Genomic DNA, 18795 nt, shown 5'->3' with positions numbered 1-18795 from the left:
AAAGGTATTTCATAAAAATGAATGCATTGGATTCTAATATACATTTACAGTGTATAGAATGATTTTATTAAAATAACCCTACACACATTAAATGGAATAATTAATTCCATTTAATGTGAAAATATTTCAAGGATCACAGGTTCCAGTCCAATGCTTTGGCGCAGTAGAAAATAAATCCCTCCTTTTAGATATCTGAAGAATGGTCGTCAGTCTTTCTCAGATCTTTTAACTCTTGTATATTTGGCATGTTTCCACAGTCTTCAATATCTTTGAAACTCTTTTTTGAACTCATTCCAATTTACTGTTGTCCTTTTTTGGAACTGTGGTATCCAGAACTGGACACATTTGGTGGCTATTCTTTTTACATTAATTGTAGTTCTGATAGTAGTTCATAAGTATTTGTTATGCAACCGTCAAGAGCATTATCCTACAAGTTCTCAATTATTAATGAGGATGTAAATTATTTGTATCTAAAGTAGAAAATGTGGTTCAGGTAGACCAGGGGTATCAAACTCACAACCCGCGGGCCAGATACATCACATGCTTCTCCCACCCACCCCGGTTTAGCGAAGGGGGGAAAAGTCATGATACGGCACGTAATGATGTGACAACACAAGTTTGACACTCCTGAGGTAGAGCTTGAGGATGCTTCTTGCACTTGCCAACATCTTAAAGATGCCCCAGCTTTTTTTTGATTCATACACTAGTAAGTGGTCCCAGGAAAATATTTGCATTAAGGAAGTAATGACAGAGGGCTAAAAAAATCAGCAGTGCTCATGCTTTATACAAATGAACAACTTGTTCATTGCATCTTAGAGTCTACTTTCCTGCTGACCTGATTTTTGGTCAGTCAACCTTTGACTGTTGTATCTTTACCTGTACCTCTGTTCAGGACTAGGTTTATGACTCTGAAAGGCAGATAGAGGGTGCAGGCAGAAATTCTTATGGGATCTGCTTTAGTCAGAGTGAAGTGGGAGTAATTGGCTACAACAGTGTTGGAATCAATCCCACCATGTTTATTAATCCTAGATGTCCCTAGTTCTTTTTCTTCCTCTTCATCAGAAAACGAGTCCGGTAAGACCATGACCATACCAAATAATCTTTTGAAAACATGAGGGCTGGAGAACTGCTTCTTTCTAAAGCCATAACTGCCAGGTATGGAGATCATGTCCTAACCACACATCAGCTTTCCTCCTCCACTAAAGCACAGCTTTCCAATGGCATGAGATTTGCTCTCAAGCTGGAGTAGTTCCCAACTGTTTGGGGGGGGGAAATAAGATGACTTAATATCCTACATATCCTAAGATGCCCCGATGCAGATCAACAAAGCCATGATGGATGGCTCTGCTGCCATCCATTGAAAATATCATAGATTGGGCTAGGCAACTGCTTTGGTCAAGCTGAGGTCTACAGATATCCTATTGAGAAACTAAGGAGAAAGACCTGGTTTCAAGAAATGGTAATGTTACAACTCCAGACATAAAGTTAAAATGATTGATATGCTTTGTTGTAATTAAGAAAAAGATATTCATAAGTTTACTGATACTTTTATTGATTCCTTTTGTAACAAGGAATAATGGAGTTAGTAACAGACATATAGAACTGTGTTTCTTCTCACTTATGTATATAATTCTATGGTAGAAAAGATTAAATTGACTGGATCATCTGCTGATTTTGGTTGTGATATCCCAGCAACCGATTAGGTCCCACAGAGTTGGCCTTCTCCGGGTCCCGTCGACTAAACAATGTCGTTTGGCGGGTCCCAGGGGAAGAGCCTTCTCTGTAGCAGCCCCGACCCTCTGGAACCAGCTCCCCCCTGAGATTAGAACTGCCCCCACCCTCCTTGCCTTTCGTAAACTCCTTAAAACTCACTTCTGTCGTCAGGCATGGGGGAATTGATATAACTTCCCCAGGCCTATATTGTTTATGTATGGTATGTTGTGTGTATGTTTTTTTAAATTATGGGTTTTTAGTTTTAATTATTAGATTTGTATTCTACATTGTTTTTTCTATTACTGTTGTGAGCCGCCCCGAGTCTACGGAGAGGGGCGGCATACAAATTTAATAAATAATAATAATGTATTTGATCCCTGCCTAACTTACGTTATGCATGTTGCACATGTGAGGCCCAATATTAACGTACCTACACAGAGTTGCTTTATTTCTCATGTGGTAGTACATAACCACGGGTCTGTTAGATTGGGGCACTAAAAATGCATAGTGCCCTCTAACTGAAGGGTATATTTCTTAAATAGTTTTGCTTCCACTTTTTTTAATAAATAGAAAAAAATGATGGGGAATTAATATAGTACCAAAGAAAGAATAAATCTTACATAGTTCAATATTTTTTATATGGCGTCTTCCTGGGATTCTTGCTAAATGAAATAAATGTCATCTTTTTAATAAGCAATTACAAATTTATTTTGAGTGACAAATAGAATTAATTTTCATAGAGAATGGAGGGTCAAAGCTCTCAGAAAACCTTCAGCTATTCAAGAGGAAGGAAATATAAAGAATCCTAATAGCACTTGCCAAATCTCATTTTTAAAAACTAAGTTCTACAATCATCAATAACTCTTCCTACTTAGCATAAATATTACTAATATTTTCCAAATGCCTTATAAATTAAAATATCAATTATTACATTGTAACTTATACAAGGTTTATAAAGTAAATTGTCTTCACAGATAATTCCATTTTGCTTTATTTTGAGATTTGGATATTTTTACCTGGTTTCTTCACAGGCATCACTGCTTTTGTTGCTTAGATACAGAGCATAATAATTGGAAAAGTTAAATTATGCACCAAAAAAAGAAATAAAGATCATTTGGTGCTGGTTCTCTTTATTAGGAAGCAAATATTAATGACTTTGGAAATTACCATATTGCATATACAACTAGAATGACCCAAAAGTCTGGGAACTGGAAGACGTTTTATGTATTAACAGATGATATTATTGGTCAATTTATAATTTATAAGAAGAGGAAAGATGTAAAATATAGGGATTAAATATTTTTAAGAGAAAGGAAAAAATAAATGCATCAATTAAAAATGCAGTTATTTTTTATAAACTTGCTAAACCAAGGACAAATTCATTTATCTTATGGTTCCCAGCTGCTGTTTAGACTACTGTAAAATAATTTTAATGATATCCTTTGGATAGTAGGTCAGTAATCCATGCCTCTAATGAAATAAGCCTTGAATTGCTATTTTGCTAGTTAGCTGGGGAGAAAATAAATGGTAGAGACTTTCTGACAGTAAAGAGACAGCGGGTGAGAAAACCCACATTTACATAGAGGCATGTGAAATTCAATACATTTTAGGCAGACAAATTGGAAATAACTTCTCTCTCACAAATCTAAGTGATCAATGTAGATAATACTGGGATAGATGAACTCACAATATGTCATTTTCATAAAATGCTCTAGAATTCTGCCCTCTTAAATGTGGTCCTTTATGATTGGAGATGAGTGTATCTTCAGATAATGACGGCTCCCTCGGCTAAGAAATGGAGTTGAACACTGTCCACAAGAGTCAAATGTGATTGGACAAGAGAAGCCTTTACCTTTTTTATTATAGCTTTTATATATTTATTTATTAATGGGATTTATATGCCGCCCCTCTCCAAAGACTCCATGAACAAAACATTCAGCATAAGAGGAAGACACGTAAATATAAAAATGTTTCTGAAGTGTTGAATTCTTCAAATTTCTTGGAATGCCACAGCCCAATATAAGTACTTATTAAATTATTATTATAAAATCTGTCCATATGGAGATGAAAAGTTAAAAGTGATGGCATGGCAGAGTTACATGTCTATTATCAGAGAGCTGCAACAACAGAATGTGTTATCTGTCCCCTTGTTGCCCTCTAGCTGTTTTGCTGTTTTTCAATTTCAATCTGTAGCTTAACTCAAAACTATAGGAATCTAATCTTTGGAAATGCTAAACGCTACTCTCAAACCAATGTTAATGTGTTTTCACAAAATATTTTACTGTGTTGATGTTTTTCTTTTAGTATGAAACAATGCATTTTTGTTACTGTACATAGCTATTTGTAAGAAATAGATATATATATTTGGAAATATGACTGCTACAGTAATGTGTTTTTAAAAGTAAAAAGTAAAACTCCTATCTCATGCTGAGTAACTTGTTATTCTGCACATGAAAACATCATATACAGTGGTACCTCGAGATACGAGTTTAATTCGTTCCGGACCTGGGCTCTTAAGTCGAGCAGCTCTTATCTCGAACGACTTTTCCCCATAGGAATTAATGTAAATAATTTTAATTGGTTCCAGCCCTCAAAAAACTCACAAAGTTAGTCTAAATTATGCAGAAAGACATGTTTTTAATGAAGAAATGTACATGTACATATAAATGAATAATGAAGTTTCTTTCACTTAACTTGTAAACTTTCTTAAACTTTTAAATTTACATATGTTCAACTTCTCTGCCACCCAATCCTGTAGGACAGAGGTCCCCAACCCTTTTTGCACCAGGGACCAGCTTTAAGCGATCAAGAGAGGAATGGGTGAATGAATGGACGGAGGGTGGGAAGGAAGGAAGGAAAGAGGGAAGGGACAGGAACAGAGGAAGGAAGCAAGGAAACTTATGAAAGGGGAGAGTAAGAGAGGAATGAGTGAAGGGAGGGAGGGAAGAAGGTGGGAAGGAGAAAGAAAAGAAGAAATAGAGGAAGGGAAGGTAAAAGAGAGAAAGAAAAAGAGCAAGAAAGCAAGCAAGCAGCAAGCAAGCAAGCAAGCAAGCAAGCAAGCAAGCAAGCAAGCAAGAAAGAAAGAAAGAAAGAAAGAAAGAAAGAAAGAAAGGGGGAAGGGACAGGAACAGAGGAAGGAAGCAAGGAAACTTATGGAAGGGGAGAGTAAGAGAGGAATGAGTGAAGGGAGGGAGGGAGGGAAGAAGGTGGGAAGGAGAAAGAAAAGAAGAAATAGAAGAATGGAAGGTAAAAGAGAGAAAGAAAAAGAGCAAGAAAGAAAGCTGCAAGCACCCCCCCGAGCCCCCCAGGCCGGCTGCAACCTTTTAAACACGCGCGCCGCTTCGCAGCTGTCTCCTGAAGCCGAACGCGGAAGTTAGCGTTTGGCTTCAGGAGACAGCTCCTTGGCGCTTGTATCTCGAATTTGGGCTTGTAAGTAGAACAAAAATATCTCTCCCCTCCCAGCTCTTATCTCGAGTTGCTCTTAAGTAGAGCAGCTCTTATGTCGGGGTTCCACTGTAAATGGTAAGTAAGCATCTGAACTGGGTGTTATGGAACTATAAAGCTAGCTACCCATACGTTCTGTGGCTATATGGACTGCCGCACCACAGAGTAAGAAAAGGACAAGACCTTGTGCTGTGTCGGTGGAAACCAATCATCAAAGTGTGAGCCTCAGGGGCATTGTTGTTTGTATGCAGATCTTTATATATGTATATACACACAGAGAGAAATAAACACTGAGAAGATTGAAAAGTTTGAAAAATGCATTATGATAGAAATTTCACATCATTTCTAATTAAAATGGTCTTCAATATACAGTACTTTAAAAGCTATTTGAAAATCTATACAGTCTTGGAAAACAGGCATTTAACATTACAGTACAGTGAGTTAGGATATACAGTTGTGGCTAACTATATTTTTGTAATTACAAAGAAGAAATCACTCATGTTAGTACAATTTATCTGAAGATTTTTCTAACCAGAATTGTAATTCTGGAACAGATGACTAATATGTTATAGAACTGAAATAAATATTTAATAAGAAATATTCTTGAGACTCTTTTAAACTTGAAAATGGATTCTGGGTACTGGCTAAAACTGCTGATTTTGGGATAGGTATTTAAGCCTCAAGAGATAATTCAGTGTATAGTGTGCATCTGTACCATGATGATGGAGATGAGTTCTGCACAAATCACATTTTGTATAATTTTATCCAAAAATTGTTATGTTCCATATGCACGGTTCACTAGAGGTAGATTGGACTTCGATTTGGTACATGCATAATCACAGTGAATTTCTGGTTGCCATTGTTACTATAGGCTTTCAAATTATGAGAAAAATTGCACAGTATCTCTTGATTTTTGTAAATAGTATTTTTCCATCTTTCTAATGGAATAAGAACTGCATTGGCAGTTATTTACTTCATGATCCTGTAAATTGTACCCCCCCCAAATTACATTTTGCTTCCAGATTTTGGCAAACAATAAAAAGATAGCTGTTTGAACTTTCATTGGTCCCTTGATCTCAGCAATTTTATTTCAGTCCTAGACAGCATCCTGCAAAGAATAGATCTAAACGGAACAACAAACACAAAGAGGTATTATATAGCCTCCTGTGAAATTTAAATGAAGGATGGTTCCAGACTGCTTAAACATCAAAATGGCTTCCATCCTAGGAAAACTTGATTATGATGAAATAATATTTACTACAGTGCTCTGCACTGTAATAAATATCAGTATAAATTAATAATTTATTAGTACCTGAGCAAGGACGCAAACCACCTTCATACACTATAGCACCAAAGGCAGTAGCTCAGAGTTCTTAAAACAATGGGATATAGAACATTAAACATTCTATTGTATGATATAAAAATATTAATTTCCAGCTGAAAAATAGTGCAAACTTCTATTTTTTTTTTCAGAATAAAGATGTTAATTTTTCTCTCTTTTTCATTTCATATAGACAGCATTGCAGGGCCTAGGCACATGAAGTGGAGGTTTTGGTGCAGGCCTGTTCAAGAGAAGAGGGTTGAGAGACAAAAAGACAAAATAAATACATGAGAACTGGGAATTGCTATGACATTTATTTACTTATTAAATAAATCAAACAATAGGGATTAAGCATGTGATAATTTTAGGTCACATAGATATCCTGGACCACTTTTTTTGAAGCCCATCCATTTGCACCATCAAATTTAATTTTAGGAGGCTGTGAGTTTGTGTGTGTGAGTGTGTGTAACTGAACCCAGAACAAGAGACTGCTGCAACAGCAATTTATGGTCTTATTGCCAGACATTTGGATTACCTTAATAGTTTTAGTTGGGTTGCTCTAAAATGGCCCAGAATGCTGTTAGGTTCCCAATCTCATTTCATTCTTTGACAATGTGACCAAATCAGTAGACCAGAGAAACGCAGTAGACATAATATACCTAGACTTTAGCAAAGCATTCGACAAGGTGGACCACAACCTTCTACTCTCCAAAGTATAGAAGAGTGGGATCAACAGTAACACAACAAAATGGATTGAAAACTGGCTGACCAATTGCACTCAGCGAGTAGCCCTCAATGGGACTAAGTCCACATGGAAAGAGGTAGGCAGCCGGGTACCACAGGGATCAGTCCTAGGCCCAGTACTCTTTAATATATTTATCAATGACCTAGATGAGGGAATAGAGGGGGAATTAATTAAATTCGCAGATGACACCAAGCTGGTGGGAGTGGCCAACACCCCAGAGGATAGGCACAGGATACAGAAAGACTTGTACAGTGGGCCGAAACGAACAAAATGAAGTTCAATGTAGAGAAAAGTAAAATCCTGCACCTAGGCAAACCCCCCCCCCCAAAACATGCATACAAACTGGGTGAAATCACACTCACCATAAGTGACTCTGAAAGGGATCTTGGAATCTTGGTGGATAACCAGCTAAACAATGTGCAGCAGCGGCTAAAAAAGCCAACACAATCCTAAGCTGCATGAACAGGGGGATACACTCCAAGACCAGAGAGGTAATAATACCACTCTATAAGGCCCTGGTCAGACCGCACCTGGAGTATTGCATCCAGTTCTGGTCACCACACTTCAAAAGAGATATAGAGACTCTGGAAAGGGTGCAGAAAAGAGCAACTAAAATGATAAGGGGACTAGAGACCAGGCCATACGAGGAAAGGTTGACGGAACTGGGCATGGATAGTCTAGCAAAAAGAAGGGCTAGGGGGGGACATGATAGCTTTATACTTAATATACTTTATACTTAAGGGGATGCCACAGAGGGGAGGGGGTCACACTATTTTCCAGGGCACCAGAGGGCCAGACGAGAAACAACGTTTGGAAGCTAACCAAGGAGAGTTTCAACCTGGAGATAAGGAAGAACTTCCTGACAGTGAGAGCGATCAACCAGTGGAACGGCCTGCCAGCGGAGGTTGTCAACTCCCCAACTTTGGACATTTTCAAGAGGAGATTGGACTGCCATTTGGCTGGGGTGCTGTTGGGTTTCCTGTGTAAGCAGGGGGTTGGACTTGATGACCTGTAAGGTTCCTTTCAACTATAATAATAATAATAATAATAATAATAATAATAATAATAATAATAATAATACAACAACAACAACATCTGGCAGGAGTACATTACACCATACTACTATAAATTGCTTGCACTGGTTACCAATCACCTTCTAAATGCATTTTAAACTCTTGCATTTAATTTACATAAGGTTTTGAGCTTGGTACCAGATTATCTTCACAATCTTCAACTAAAATCAACCTGACCAAAATGATCTGGGAGAAGCAGCTTGTGGTTTTCCCACTTTGGGGAGGTGAGGATAATAGCTACAGTATAGATGTTGCTTGTCCAATATTGGCTCTTTGGAATAATTGTAGTTAGATTTATTTCCTCCCCACCTATTACAGGAATATCTGAAAAGATTTCTTTGATAGAACTTTGGGTGTGTGGGTATGTGTATATATACACACACACACAGAGAGAGAGAGAGACAGAGAGAGAGAGAGAGAGAGAGAGAGACAGAGTATATAATAATATTGGAATATTACTTCCAGGACTGCCTTCTGCCACATGAGCCGCAGTGGCCAGTCAGGTCCCATAGAGTCAGCCTTCTCCAGTCCAATCGACTAGAAAATGTCGCTTGGCAGGGCCTAGGGGAAGAGCCTTCTCTGTGGGGGCCCTGGCCCTCTGGAATCACCTCCCCCCAGAGATTCATACCGCCCCCACCCTTCTTGTCTTTCACAAGAATTTGAAGACACTCTTGTGCCGACAGGCTTGGGGACACTAACAATTGCAGCCCCTGCCTATGAATGAATGTATGCTGAATGGGAAGTATGTTGGTGGACTGAATATGACTTTTTAAATTAAATTGGGGTTTTTAGATTGCTTGTTTTAGTTTATTGGATTTCAGAACTGTATTTTTCCATATGTTGTAAGCTGCCCCGAGTCCTCGGAGAGGGGCGGGATAAAAATCCAAATCAATCAATCAATCAATATTTTATTCTGATCACTGCCATCTCTAGACCACTGAAGATTTGGGACAGTTTTATCTCTTTAGTCTACATGTTAAAAGTGTTGAAATTATGATTTGGGGAATGCGACAAGAGTTTTTGTTCACAGTATTAGGACCAGCTAAATTAGTCAAGATTCAGGGCACAGAAAAGGAAGTTTTTTACATTGTGTACTGCCAGTCTGTGATGGCATGGTTTATACTGAAGTTGATTCTTCACATGACATGTTTATTGTAAAATTAAACCACTTTGTGCATCATGGTGCTCATAAAACCTTACTTGGATAGCTTCCATTAAGAGTTTAGGGTGAAACATAATAACAGACAACCAAACTAACCTGACAGGAGCAATTTGAGGCACAGGTTTTGGAAGCTCAAACATTGTCCTACAAGCAGGATTAAACTGAACAGCTTTGTTCTTCTGAGGATTAGCTGGCAAAGGCTTCTGAGGAGGACTTGGTTTACAAGATTCCTACAATGTGGGAACAAAATCACAATATTGTTGCAATTCATTGATTTATACAAACATTTCTTTTATAGATTTTATCCATGTACAATGCAGTCAATGATAACACACCAAAACATTGTGAATTATGAAGGGTATTACAAAGAATGTTACGAAACAATTCTTCAAAATTTTGTAGTTACAGTTTGTGATAGTTCAGCCAAAAACTGAAGCTCCTTTTGATTTAGCTTTTAATGTTTCTATTATTCATTATCCTGCCCAACCCTCATAACATGCTTCAGTTGAAACAAACATTTGCATTATATGAGTTTCCATGATTTCTACATCTAGTAAATAATAAAAAAAGCATAAAGAAAAAATACAGTCAGGAAGGACTTCTTGGAAAGTATTCAGGGGAGCTATGAAAGAACTGGCAAAACTCTTTGGCAAAAATGCATGGCTTTTTTTTTAACATTCAAAGCTATCTATCAAACCTTTTAAAATTCTTTACCTACACAAATCTGTTCTTTATTTCAAAAAATTGAACATGACAAGGCACCTAATAAATGTGCCAAGAGCGGAAACACAAGAAGATCATTGTGTACATCTGTCATTGGGACATTTCCAAATTATAGCAATTTAATATCACTTTTCTGCCAGGCATCCTGCTAAACGCTATTCTGTCAGTTATACCATGGCCCTTTTCCCATATTCTTATCAATTCTCATATTCCCCCAAAGGATGCAAGAACCAATAAGCATTTTATCAATAGAGCACAATAAGCAGGTGCCAGAGGCAAGGCATAACTTCAAATAACATGTAAAGTTACATTGAAATCTGGCTGTATGAATTATAAACCTGATGATACTTACATCTTGACTCAAAAATGAATAAAAAATATCAAACACATTGCTGTTTTTATTATTTTGATTTATATCCAGAAATTCTGGCCATAGGACACTTGAATAGGTAGCACTGGGTTAATTGAAGTGTTTTCTTAACAGTTACAGTCTGCAATAAACTCATCTACCAGTATGTCCTCTAACAGAAAAGGCTGCTATTAACATTGCATCTATAATGGACATTTAAAATGGCTATCTTTTATAACAGAAAAAAGTATCAGCTTCTATGCCATGTCTTCTGACAGATATATGGAGAAGAAAAATGTTTATTATATAATAAATCATGGTTGTCTTCTTTATAGCTTCCAGAGCACAATAGACACTTTAAATATATACTGTGTATTTTGTCATGAAAGAAGTGGTGGCTCCAATTTTTTTTACTACTCTGTAATTTGTTCAGTTTTAGTAAGTACACAGTTTCTGAAAATGGCAAAAACCAATCTGAACTCAGAATAGAACTATGTAAAAATTGGACTTCTGTCTACAAATATGCTTGTTTGTGAAGCACGACAACAATGTTGTTCAATACTTTTAGCATTATTCTTGCAGAAGATGAAATTATAACAGCATTTTACCATTTATTTATTTATAATTTATCAAACAAATAAACTTTTTTCTCCCTTAGGCATGGAAACCTACTAGGTGATTCACTCTGGTCTTTCATTCGCTCTTACTCATCTCACTTTTTTTTATTGTAAGGAAAATAGGAGGAAGGAACATTATGTGTGTAACTTCAGTTCTACAAAATAAAAGGGGGTCTTATAAATCCAATAAAATAATAAGTAAGTTGGCTTTATTCTTCAATCAACTAACATTTATAATTATACCTATATCAGAGATGGGAAAGAGAGACTGGATATTATCTGAAAGTGAAATGAGCAATAGCTAAATCAGATAAATAAATGGGGAAATCATGCTTTTTAAAATTCTACATTATCAGTGAACAGATGTAGGTTAAGGCTCCAGGCATCAGACCCCATTACATTATTGGGATTGGGGGAAACTCCAGAGTAAATTGTATATCATGCTTGCACATACAGTACCTGTGGCAATTTATTCTTAATTCTAAATCTGAGTTTTGCTAGATCTAGTCAAAAGCAGGCTTCAGGTGGAAGAAATAATTCAGAATAACGCTAAGTTGCAGGCCATGATAACTAATTAGACTTGTACTGTAAACTAGAATTTGCAGAGGTGAAGTAACATAATCACATAATTAACTGACCTTTTGGATTTGTTTGTTTGTGTATTACCAAGTTTCAGGGACAGCTGGTGGTTAGGTCAAACTCCTGAAGTAATTAAGGACATTAAGCCCATAGATAGCAGGAGCTAGTCCTGACTATGTTGACTCAAAATGCAAAGGTTAGCTCATATGTACACACATATACACTTCATACTGCTTTAGTATGAATAGAAATACAAAGCAGGCAACTAATAATGTTATAGATAAATTATGAAGAGGGAAAATCCTCTGCAAGAAACCATCTATTCTCTAGTTTTCCTCTAAGCAAAATGGCATTTTTAATAGTCTGACTCAGACAATACTAGGGAAGCGGATAAACAAAAACAAGATCAAAGTAATTTCAATACAGAGAATGGCAATTGCTGGAAAAAAAAGCTGCCAGCTGCATCATACAGTCCCAGCCTAGTGCTTGCAAAAGATAATGAGGTGGTATCATAATTAACACCACCACATTCAGGAGGTTTGTAAACAGCAGGAGATGTACTATTCAATTCATGCTTCTTTCAGGGGAAAAAAAAATCTAGGTTTGAGGTCTAACTAAACAGATTCCATCAAAAAGTTATTCTACTGTATACTGATTTTCGAAGGAATGTGAAAGCTGACTAAGTCAATGCCAATTTTTTCCCCAGACATAAGATCTCCAAATAAACAGATACACTTTAAACAGTAGCAACTTCAGAATTATCAAAATGTTACAAATGAAATATCAAATTTTGTAGATTTCTTCAAGCTAGAATTTTTATGAAACAAAACCAGCAATATACTGGGGTTGCAGAACATACTCCACTTTTAATAGTTTTTATGAAATGCAGTTGTGGTCAATCTGTGGGATTGGTTCGATGTTTCAAATGTTATTGCAACTCTCAAAAATTATGCTGGGGTACCTTCAAATGCTTCCAACAAATCAATGGAGCTGTAATCAGAACATGTGAAGTGGTTAGGCTACCGTCCTAGCAAAAGAGCAATAACGCTAAGCAACAACAGATGGAAGCAGGCTGGCTCAGAAAAAAAAAATAGTTTTGACCCAATTAAATTGAACAAATTAAAAAAGTTGCATTCTGAGAATCAAATCATATATAGCCAGCAAAACCTTAGGACCTGGACACTGTCCTAAGATACATAGTTCTACCTAGGGCCAACTACATATGACAGCTCATTTTCAGATTCCTTCCAAAATAGAAATTTCACCAGTTGCAGTCAAGCCCTGTGATGTCATTGTTTCAGTTCAGAAATAAGTGTTTGAACACATATATTTTCCATAATACTTGTAAAAATTGTATCAGTGGCTTATGGTGCAGAAGTCTCTGCAGAGGTGATGAAAGGAATATTGTGCCATAATCCCCATTTGCCATTGCATATGTCCTATGATGTCACATGTGTATAAAAGGGGCAGAGCTTACATGCAATGACATGACACTGCTTGTGTCATTTTGATGACCGTGTTACAATGTTGCAGATGCCACCACCACACTGGTTTCCAGGATGAATCAGCTGAGAGCATAGGGTGAAGACTATTTCCCATCTATAGATCCCTTCTAAAACTACTCAAATATAACATTAATTATTTAGTGATTGATTAGTGACATCCAGCACTTCTGACCCAAAGCGTCAACGTGCCTTGGAGAGGATGTTGGCACGCTAACTGCATCTTTCAGCACTCCCTTAAAAATGTCAGCTTCTTTATGTTTCAATTATGAAAGCACCAATAAAGTGTGACAGTATCAGTGTACCTTGTCACTGCTTTTTAAATGCCTCTTTAATTCAAACATATTTCTGTGATCATGCAGCTGGTGCAAATGCAGAAGAAGGTGCAGCTTCTTTTTTAAAGTAATGTGCCCAAAAGCACACACACATTCCCTCCAAAGCAGCCTTTCTGCTTTGAATCTGAACAGGGGCCAGGGGTGGGCTACTGCCCGGGGGGATGCAGTGGGGTAGCGGAAATGGAGCTCCACCCCAGAGCATCCAATTTGCACTGAAAGATGTTGAAAGAAAATGCAAGGCATCCTCCATAAGCCACGCCCACAGTGTGGGTAGTAAAAATTTTGGTAGCTCTTCACTGATTGGTGCACTTCTATACTCCCGCTCCTCTTCAACAATGACATTCCCAGTAATGGGTTGCAGCCGGTATGGCTGAGATCGGAGTCCCAGTGGTGGAAATTGAGATGTGTATGCATCTCCGTGCCCCTGATGCGTGCATATGTGTGAACACGCAAGATTTGGCTTCTGCGTGTGTGCAGCCAGTGAAATCTTGTGTTAGGACATTCTTGCGCATGAGATTTCACCGATTTTCAGCATTTTTGTTTCTGTGAATACTTAGAAGCAAAGAAATTGCTGAAAAATGGTAAAATCTCACATGCGAGCGCGTCCTTGCACAAGATTTCTCTTGCTACGCATGCGCAGAAGCCAAATCCTGCACCAACAGGAGTGCATGTACCTGCCAGACACATATCCGCCCGCAACGATTCCGGAGAGTGTACCGGTAGTGGCTGGTAACTGGAACCTCTGCCTGGACACTCCCTTTTACAACTCTGGCGGCAACATTTCCACACTAAAACCATTGCAAGATCTAATAATGTGACAAACACAGTCATTTGATTTTTCTTGGAGCAAGAATAGCAACAGCAATAGCACTTAGATTTATATACCGCTTTACACTGCTTTGCAATCAGTGATGGGCTACCAAAATTTTTACTACCACACTGTGGGAGTGGCTTATGCATTTTGTTTCAACATCTTTCAGTGCAAATTGGGTGCTCTGGGGTGGAGCTCCATTTTTGCTCCCCCACTGCGTTCTCCCGCATCCAGGCAGTAGCCCACCCCTCTCTAAGCAGTTTACAGAATCAGCCTTTTCCCCCCAACAAACTGGTTCCTCATTTTACTGACCTCGGAAAGATGGAAGGCTGAGTCAACCTTGAACCTGGTGAGATTTGAACAGCCAAATTGCTGACATCCAGCCACCATGGCTCATACAAAGAAGCAAAAATGGAAGAGAGCCCTGGCATCGCTGAATTCTAGATAATATAGAATTTAAACAGCTACTTGACAGCATGTCACAAATATTGTAAGGATGCCACTGGAGGTAGACATGCTGAGGGTGACTGGAACGATTAGATGAACTAGAATCAATTCTGTTTAGTGTAGCCATTTAGAATGGAATCAACCAGTAAAAAAATGCCCAAAGAGATTAAGTTTGAAACTCCTCAGTGTTTTCTTGACTGCAGCAGGTGATAGACAGATAGAAATAAAAAGAGTTAGAAAGAGTTATTTCTTCTCCATTCAACAGCAAGAAATCTCAGTTTACTCTGGGCCTCCAGAAGTTGCAGGTTCTACAGAAACGGAGGTGGGGGAGACGACCTACCAGGTCAAACTTCAGAGGGGGCTTGGTGGGCAGCGCCTTTCCAAACATAGGCTGTTGACCGGAAAGCTCACAAAGATGTGGCTGGACCCTCTCTGGTGGGCTCCATTTCGATACATCCTGGGCCTTCACAAAGTAGCTGATATCTCTTTTCTGATACTGCTGTTGTATGTTGTTTCTCTAAAATAGAATAGAAATTTATTGGCCAAGTATGATTGGACACACAAGGAATTTGTCTTGGTGTACATAAAATACATAAAAGTGTGCATAAAAGAAAAGATACATTCATTAAGAATCATAAAGTACAACTCTTAATGATAGTCCAGGTCCAAATACTAATGATAGGTACAAATAGTCCGAATCTAGTCCAAGCCCACGGAGAGGGGTGGCATACAAGTCAAAGAAACAAACAAACAAACAAACAAACACAATCAAACAAACAAACAAACAAATAAACAAATAAAAATAAGCAATCAAATCATATTAGGAACCAATCAATAGAAATCATAAGGATATAAGCAACAAAGTTACAGTCATACAGTCATTAGTGGGAGGAGATGGGGGTTTGGGAATGATGAGAAGATTAATAGTAGTGCAGACTTAGTAAATAGTTTGAGTGTTGAGGGAATTATTTGTTTAGCATAGTGATGGCATTTAGGAAACAACTGTCTTGTTTCTAGTTGTTCTGGTGTGCAATGCTCTATAGCATGATTTTGAGGGTAGGAGTTGAAGCAGTTTATACCCAGGATGTAAGGGGTCTGTAAATATTTTCATGGCCCTCTTTTTGGCTCGTGCAGTATACATGTCCTCAATGGAAGGCAGGCTGGTAGCAATTGTTTTTTCTGCAGTTCTAATTATCCTCTGAAGTCTGTGTCTGTCTTGTTGGGTTGCAAGCCAGACTGTTATAGAGGTGCAGTTGACAGACTCAGTAATTCCTTTGTAGGACTGTATCAACAGCTCTTTGAGCAATTTGAGCTTTCTGAGTTGGAGGAGAAAGAACATTCTTTGTTGTGCTTTTTTGATGATGTTTTTGATGTTAGGTGCCCATTTTAATTCTTGCGATATGTGATATGTAGAACCTAGAAATTCGAAGGTCTGTACTGTAGATACTGTCTAGTGTTGTCTAGTATTGTAAAAGGTGGAGGTATGGGAGGGTTTCTCCTGAAGTCTACCACCATTTCTACTGTTTCTAGTGTGTTTAATTCCAGATTGTCCATGAGGCTAGTTACTGAACCCCCCCCCCGTCTGTATGCAGATTCCTCATTGTCTCGAATGAGCCCAATCACTGTTGTGTCATCTGCAAACTTCAATAGTTTAACAGATGGATCATTAGAGATGGCAGTCATTGGTATATAGAGGGAAGAGAAGTGGAGAGAGCACACAGCCTTACGGGGTGGGTGGGGGGGGTCCGTGCTAATTGTACAGGTATCTGATGTAATTCTGCTTAGCTTTACCTGCTGCTACATGTTTGCTAGGAAGCTTATGATCCACTTACAAGTGTGTTCAGATACTGATAACTGGTTTACCTTAGTTAGAAGACTTTCTACAAAGAAGACCCTTGCATAGGAAATTTAAGATGTTGTAGGATGTAGTGCAGAGCCATATTAACAGCATCATCTGTTGATCTATTTGCTCAGTATGCAAATTGTAGGGGGTCTAACAGTAGATACGTGATGGTTTTCAAGTGGGACAGCACTAGCATTTCAATGGTTTTCATAACTACAGATGTTAGAGCAACTCATCTGTAGTCATTTAGTTCCTTGATGGTGGGCTTCTTTGGCAAATTTATTTATTAATTGGACTTTTATGCTGTCCTTCTCCAAGGACTCGGGGCGGCTCACAACATATAATAAAAAATGCATAACACCCTAAATCCAATTAATTAAATATAAAATATAAAAAATATAAAAAAAACCAAAACCATAAAAAACAATCATTCCCAATTGATCAACTTTCTCTCACACATTCATCGGCCAGGGAATAAGGATCTAATGGCCCCAGGCCTGGCAGCATAAATGAGCCTTAAGACTCTTGCAGAAGGAAAGCAGGGTGGGGGTAGTATGAATCTTCGGGGGGAGCTGATTCCAGAGGAGCCCCCACAGAGAAGGCTCTTCCCCTCGCCCTACCAATTGACATTGTCTAGTTGACAGGACCTTGGGAAGGCCAACTCTGTGGGACCTGACTGGTCGCTAGTAGAGCATTTGAAGCAAGAAGGAACATTTAGTAGAGCATTTGAAGCAAGGAATAACATAGTATATTTCTTGCAATTTATTGAAGATCAAGGTGAAGACAGGAACCAATTGGTTAGCACAGACTTTCAAGCAAGAAGGAGTTATCTTGTCTGGGCCAGCATTGGGTTCCTTACTGACCAGGCGGGGGTTGCCATTCCTGTTGCCATCAGTGCAATGCGTATGCAGCTCTGGGTGACCGGTGGGTGCGCACGCACGTCCTGGTGAGATTTTGCTTCTGTGCATACGCAGAAAGCAAAATCTCACGAGAGGACAGATGCGTGAGATTTCGATGATTTTTTGCTTCCGTGCATGTGCCAAAATCTCACTCTTGCGCAAGTCTTCTCATGAGATATTGCTTCCTGTGCAAGCACAGAAGCAAAATCTTGCCAGCACATGCATACCACCCATCAATCACCCAGAGCTGTGCACGCATTGCACTGGTAGCGATGGGAATGGCAACCCCCACCTGGTCTGGGCCTGGAGCTTTTCCTGGCTTTTATCAGTGAAATAGGTCTTGCCCTTCCTTTTCTGTGATCACTAGGAATTGTGAGCCCAATAGTATGGAGTCAGTTGTAGGAGGCTTGGCTGTTGGTGTGTCTGAAATGGGGTTGTGGAGATAAGTGGCTGTAGTTTCCTTTCAAACCTGCAGTAAAACACGTTCTATAGACCATAAAAACAATATGCAAATCGATAGCAGTTTAAGTACATATGGCACAACTAAAACTAAGCATTTCAAGTTCAGTTTATTGCAGTTAAAGAAAAGCAGATGAGAAGAACCCAGGAAAATGCCATGAACAAAATTATCTTTCCCCACTGAAATAAATGTTAAAATCATTTTGGCTGAATTGTACCAATATGCTTCTTCTCAGATATACAAATTAATGGTTAAATGTCACTGCTTTCAGGGCTGGTTTAAATGGCTCTTCTTTTTTAATATGCCCTCTTTATTTTTCCTGAAGTCAACTAACAACCAATTAACAGCTTACTCAAACACTAATCCTTCGATGTTTAAAAAGCATTATTTCTGTCTTAGAGAACTGGCTGCAATCCAGAAAGCAGTACATTTATTTGTTTCAGCTCTTAAAATCTTCATTCATCTTGAGCATGGAAACCAGTATGCATTTTCCAATCTGGCTGTGTTGATTTTATTTCAGTCATTAACCAAATTTGTGTTTTGCTTTCTTTATTTGACAGAGGTTCTATTGGTGCATACCTTAGTTGTTTTATGCACAGACTGTTGCAATAATCTTTTGGCAGGGGACATTTGGGCTATTCTGGACCTTATGTGTTTTTCTCAGAATTCATTGCCTAGGAGGGGGTTTTATTAGCTCCTGAAAATAGCCAGAATCTGTTTAAATAATAAATGCTCATAGCTAAAGTTTACTGGTTTATAACTAATGAATGCA

General features: G+C 38.3%; 1 protein-coding gene across 1 annotated transcript in view; it reads right to left on the bottom strand.

Annotated features, from left to right (window-relative positions):
* Positions 1-6219: 6219 nt before the first annotated feature.
* The window catches only part of ADAM12 (ADAM metallopeptidase domain 12), a 350980-nt gene continuing 338404 nt past the window's right edge, over positions 6220-18795 (bottom strand). Inside the window, exons 21-23 of the mRNA XM_070752490.1 lie at positions 15162-15338; positions 9555-9688; positions 6220-6719 (exon numbers count right to left, since the gene is read on the bottom strand). Of these exons, the coding sequence (XP_070608591.1) occupies positions 6659-6719; positions 9555-9688; positions 15162-15338 (372 nt within the window). The 3' untranslated portion in view covers positions 6220-6658. The remainder of the gene's footprint in view (positions 6720-9554; positions 9689-15161; positions 15339-18795) is intronic.

Source organism: Erythrolamprus reginae, chromosome 5 (assembly GCF_031021105.1).
Source record: "Erythrolamprus reginae isolate rEryReg1 chromosome 5, rEryReg1.hap1, whole genome shotgun sequence".
Classification (NCBI taxonomy): Eukaryota; Metazoa; Chordata; class Lepidosauria; order Squamata; family Dipsadidae; genus Erythrolamprus; species Erythrolamprus reginae.
This window is presented reverse-complemented; position numbering and strand designations above follow the sequence as displayed.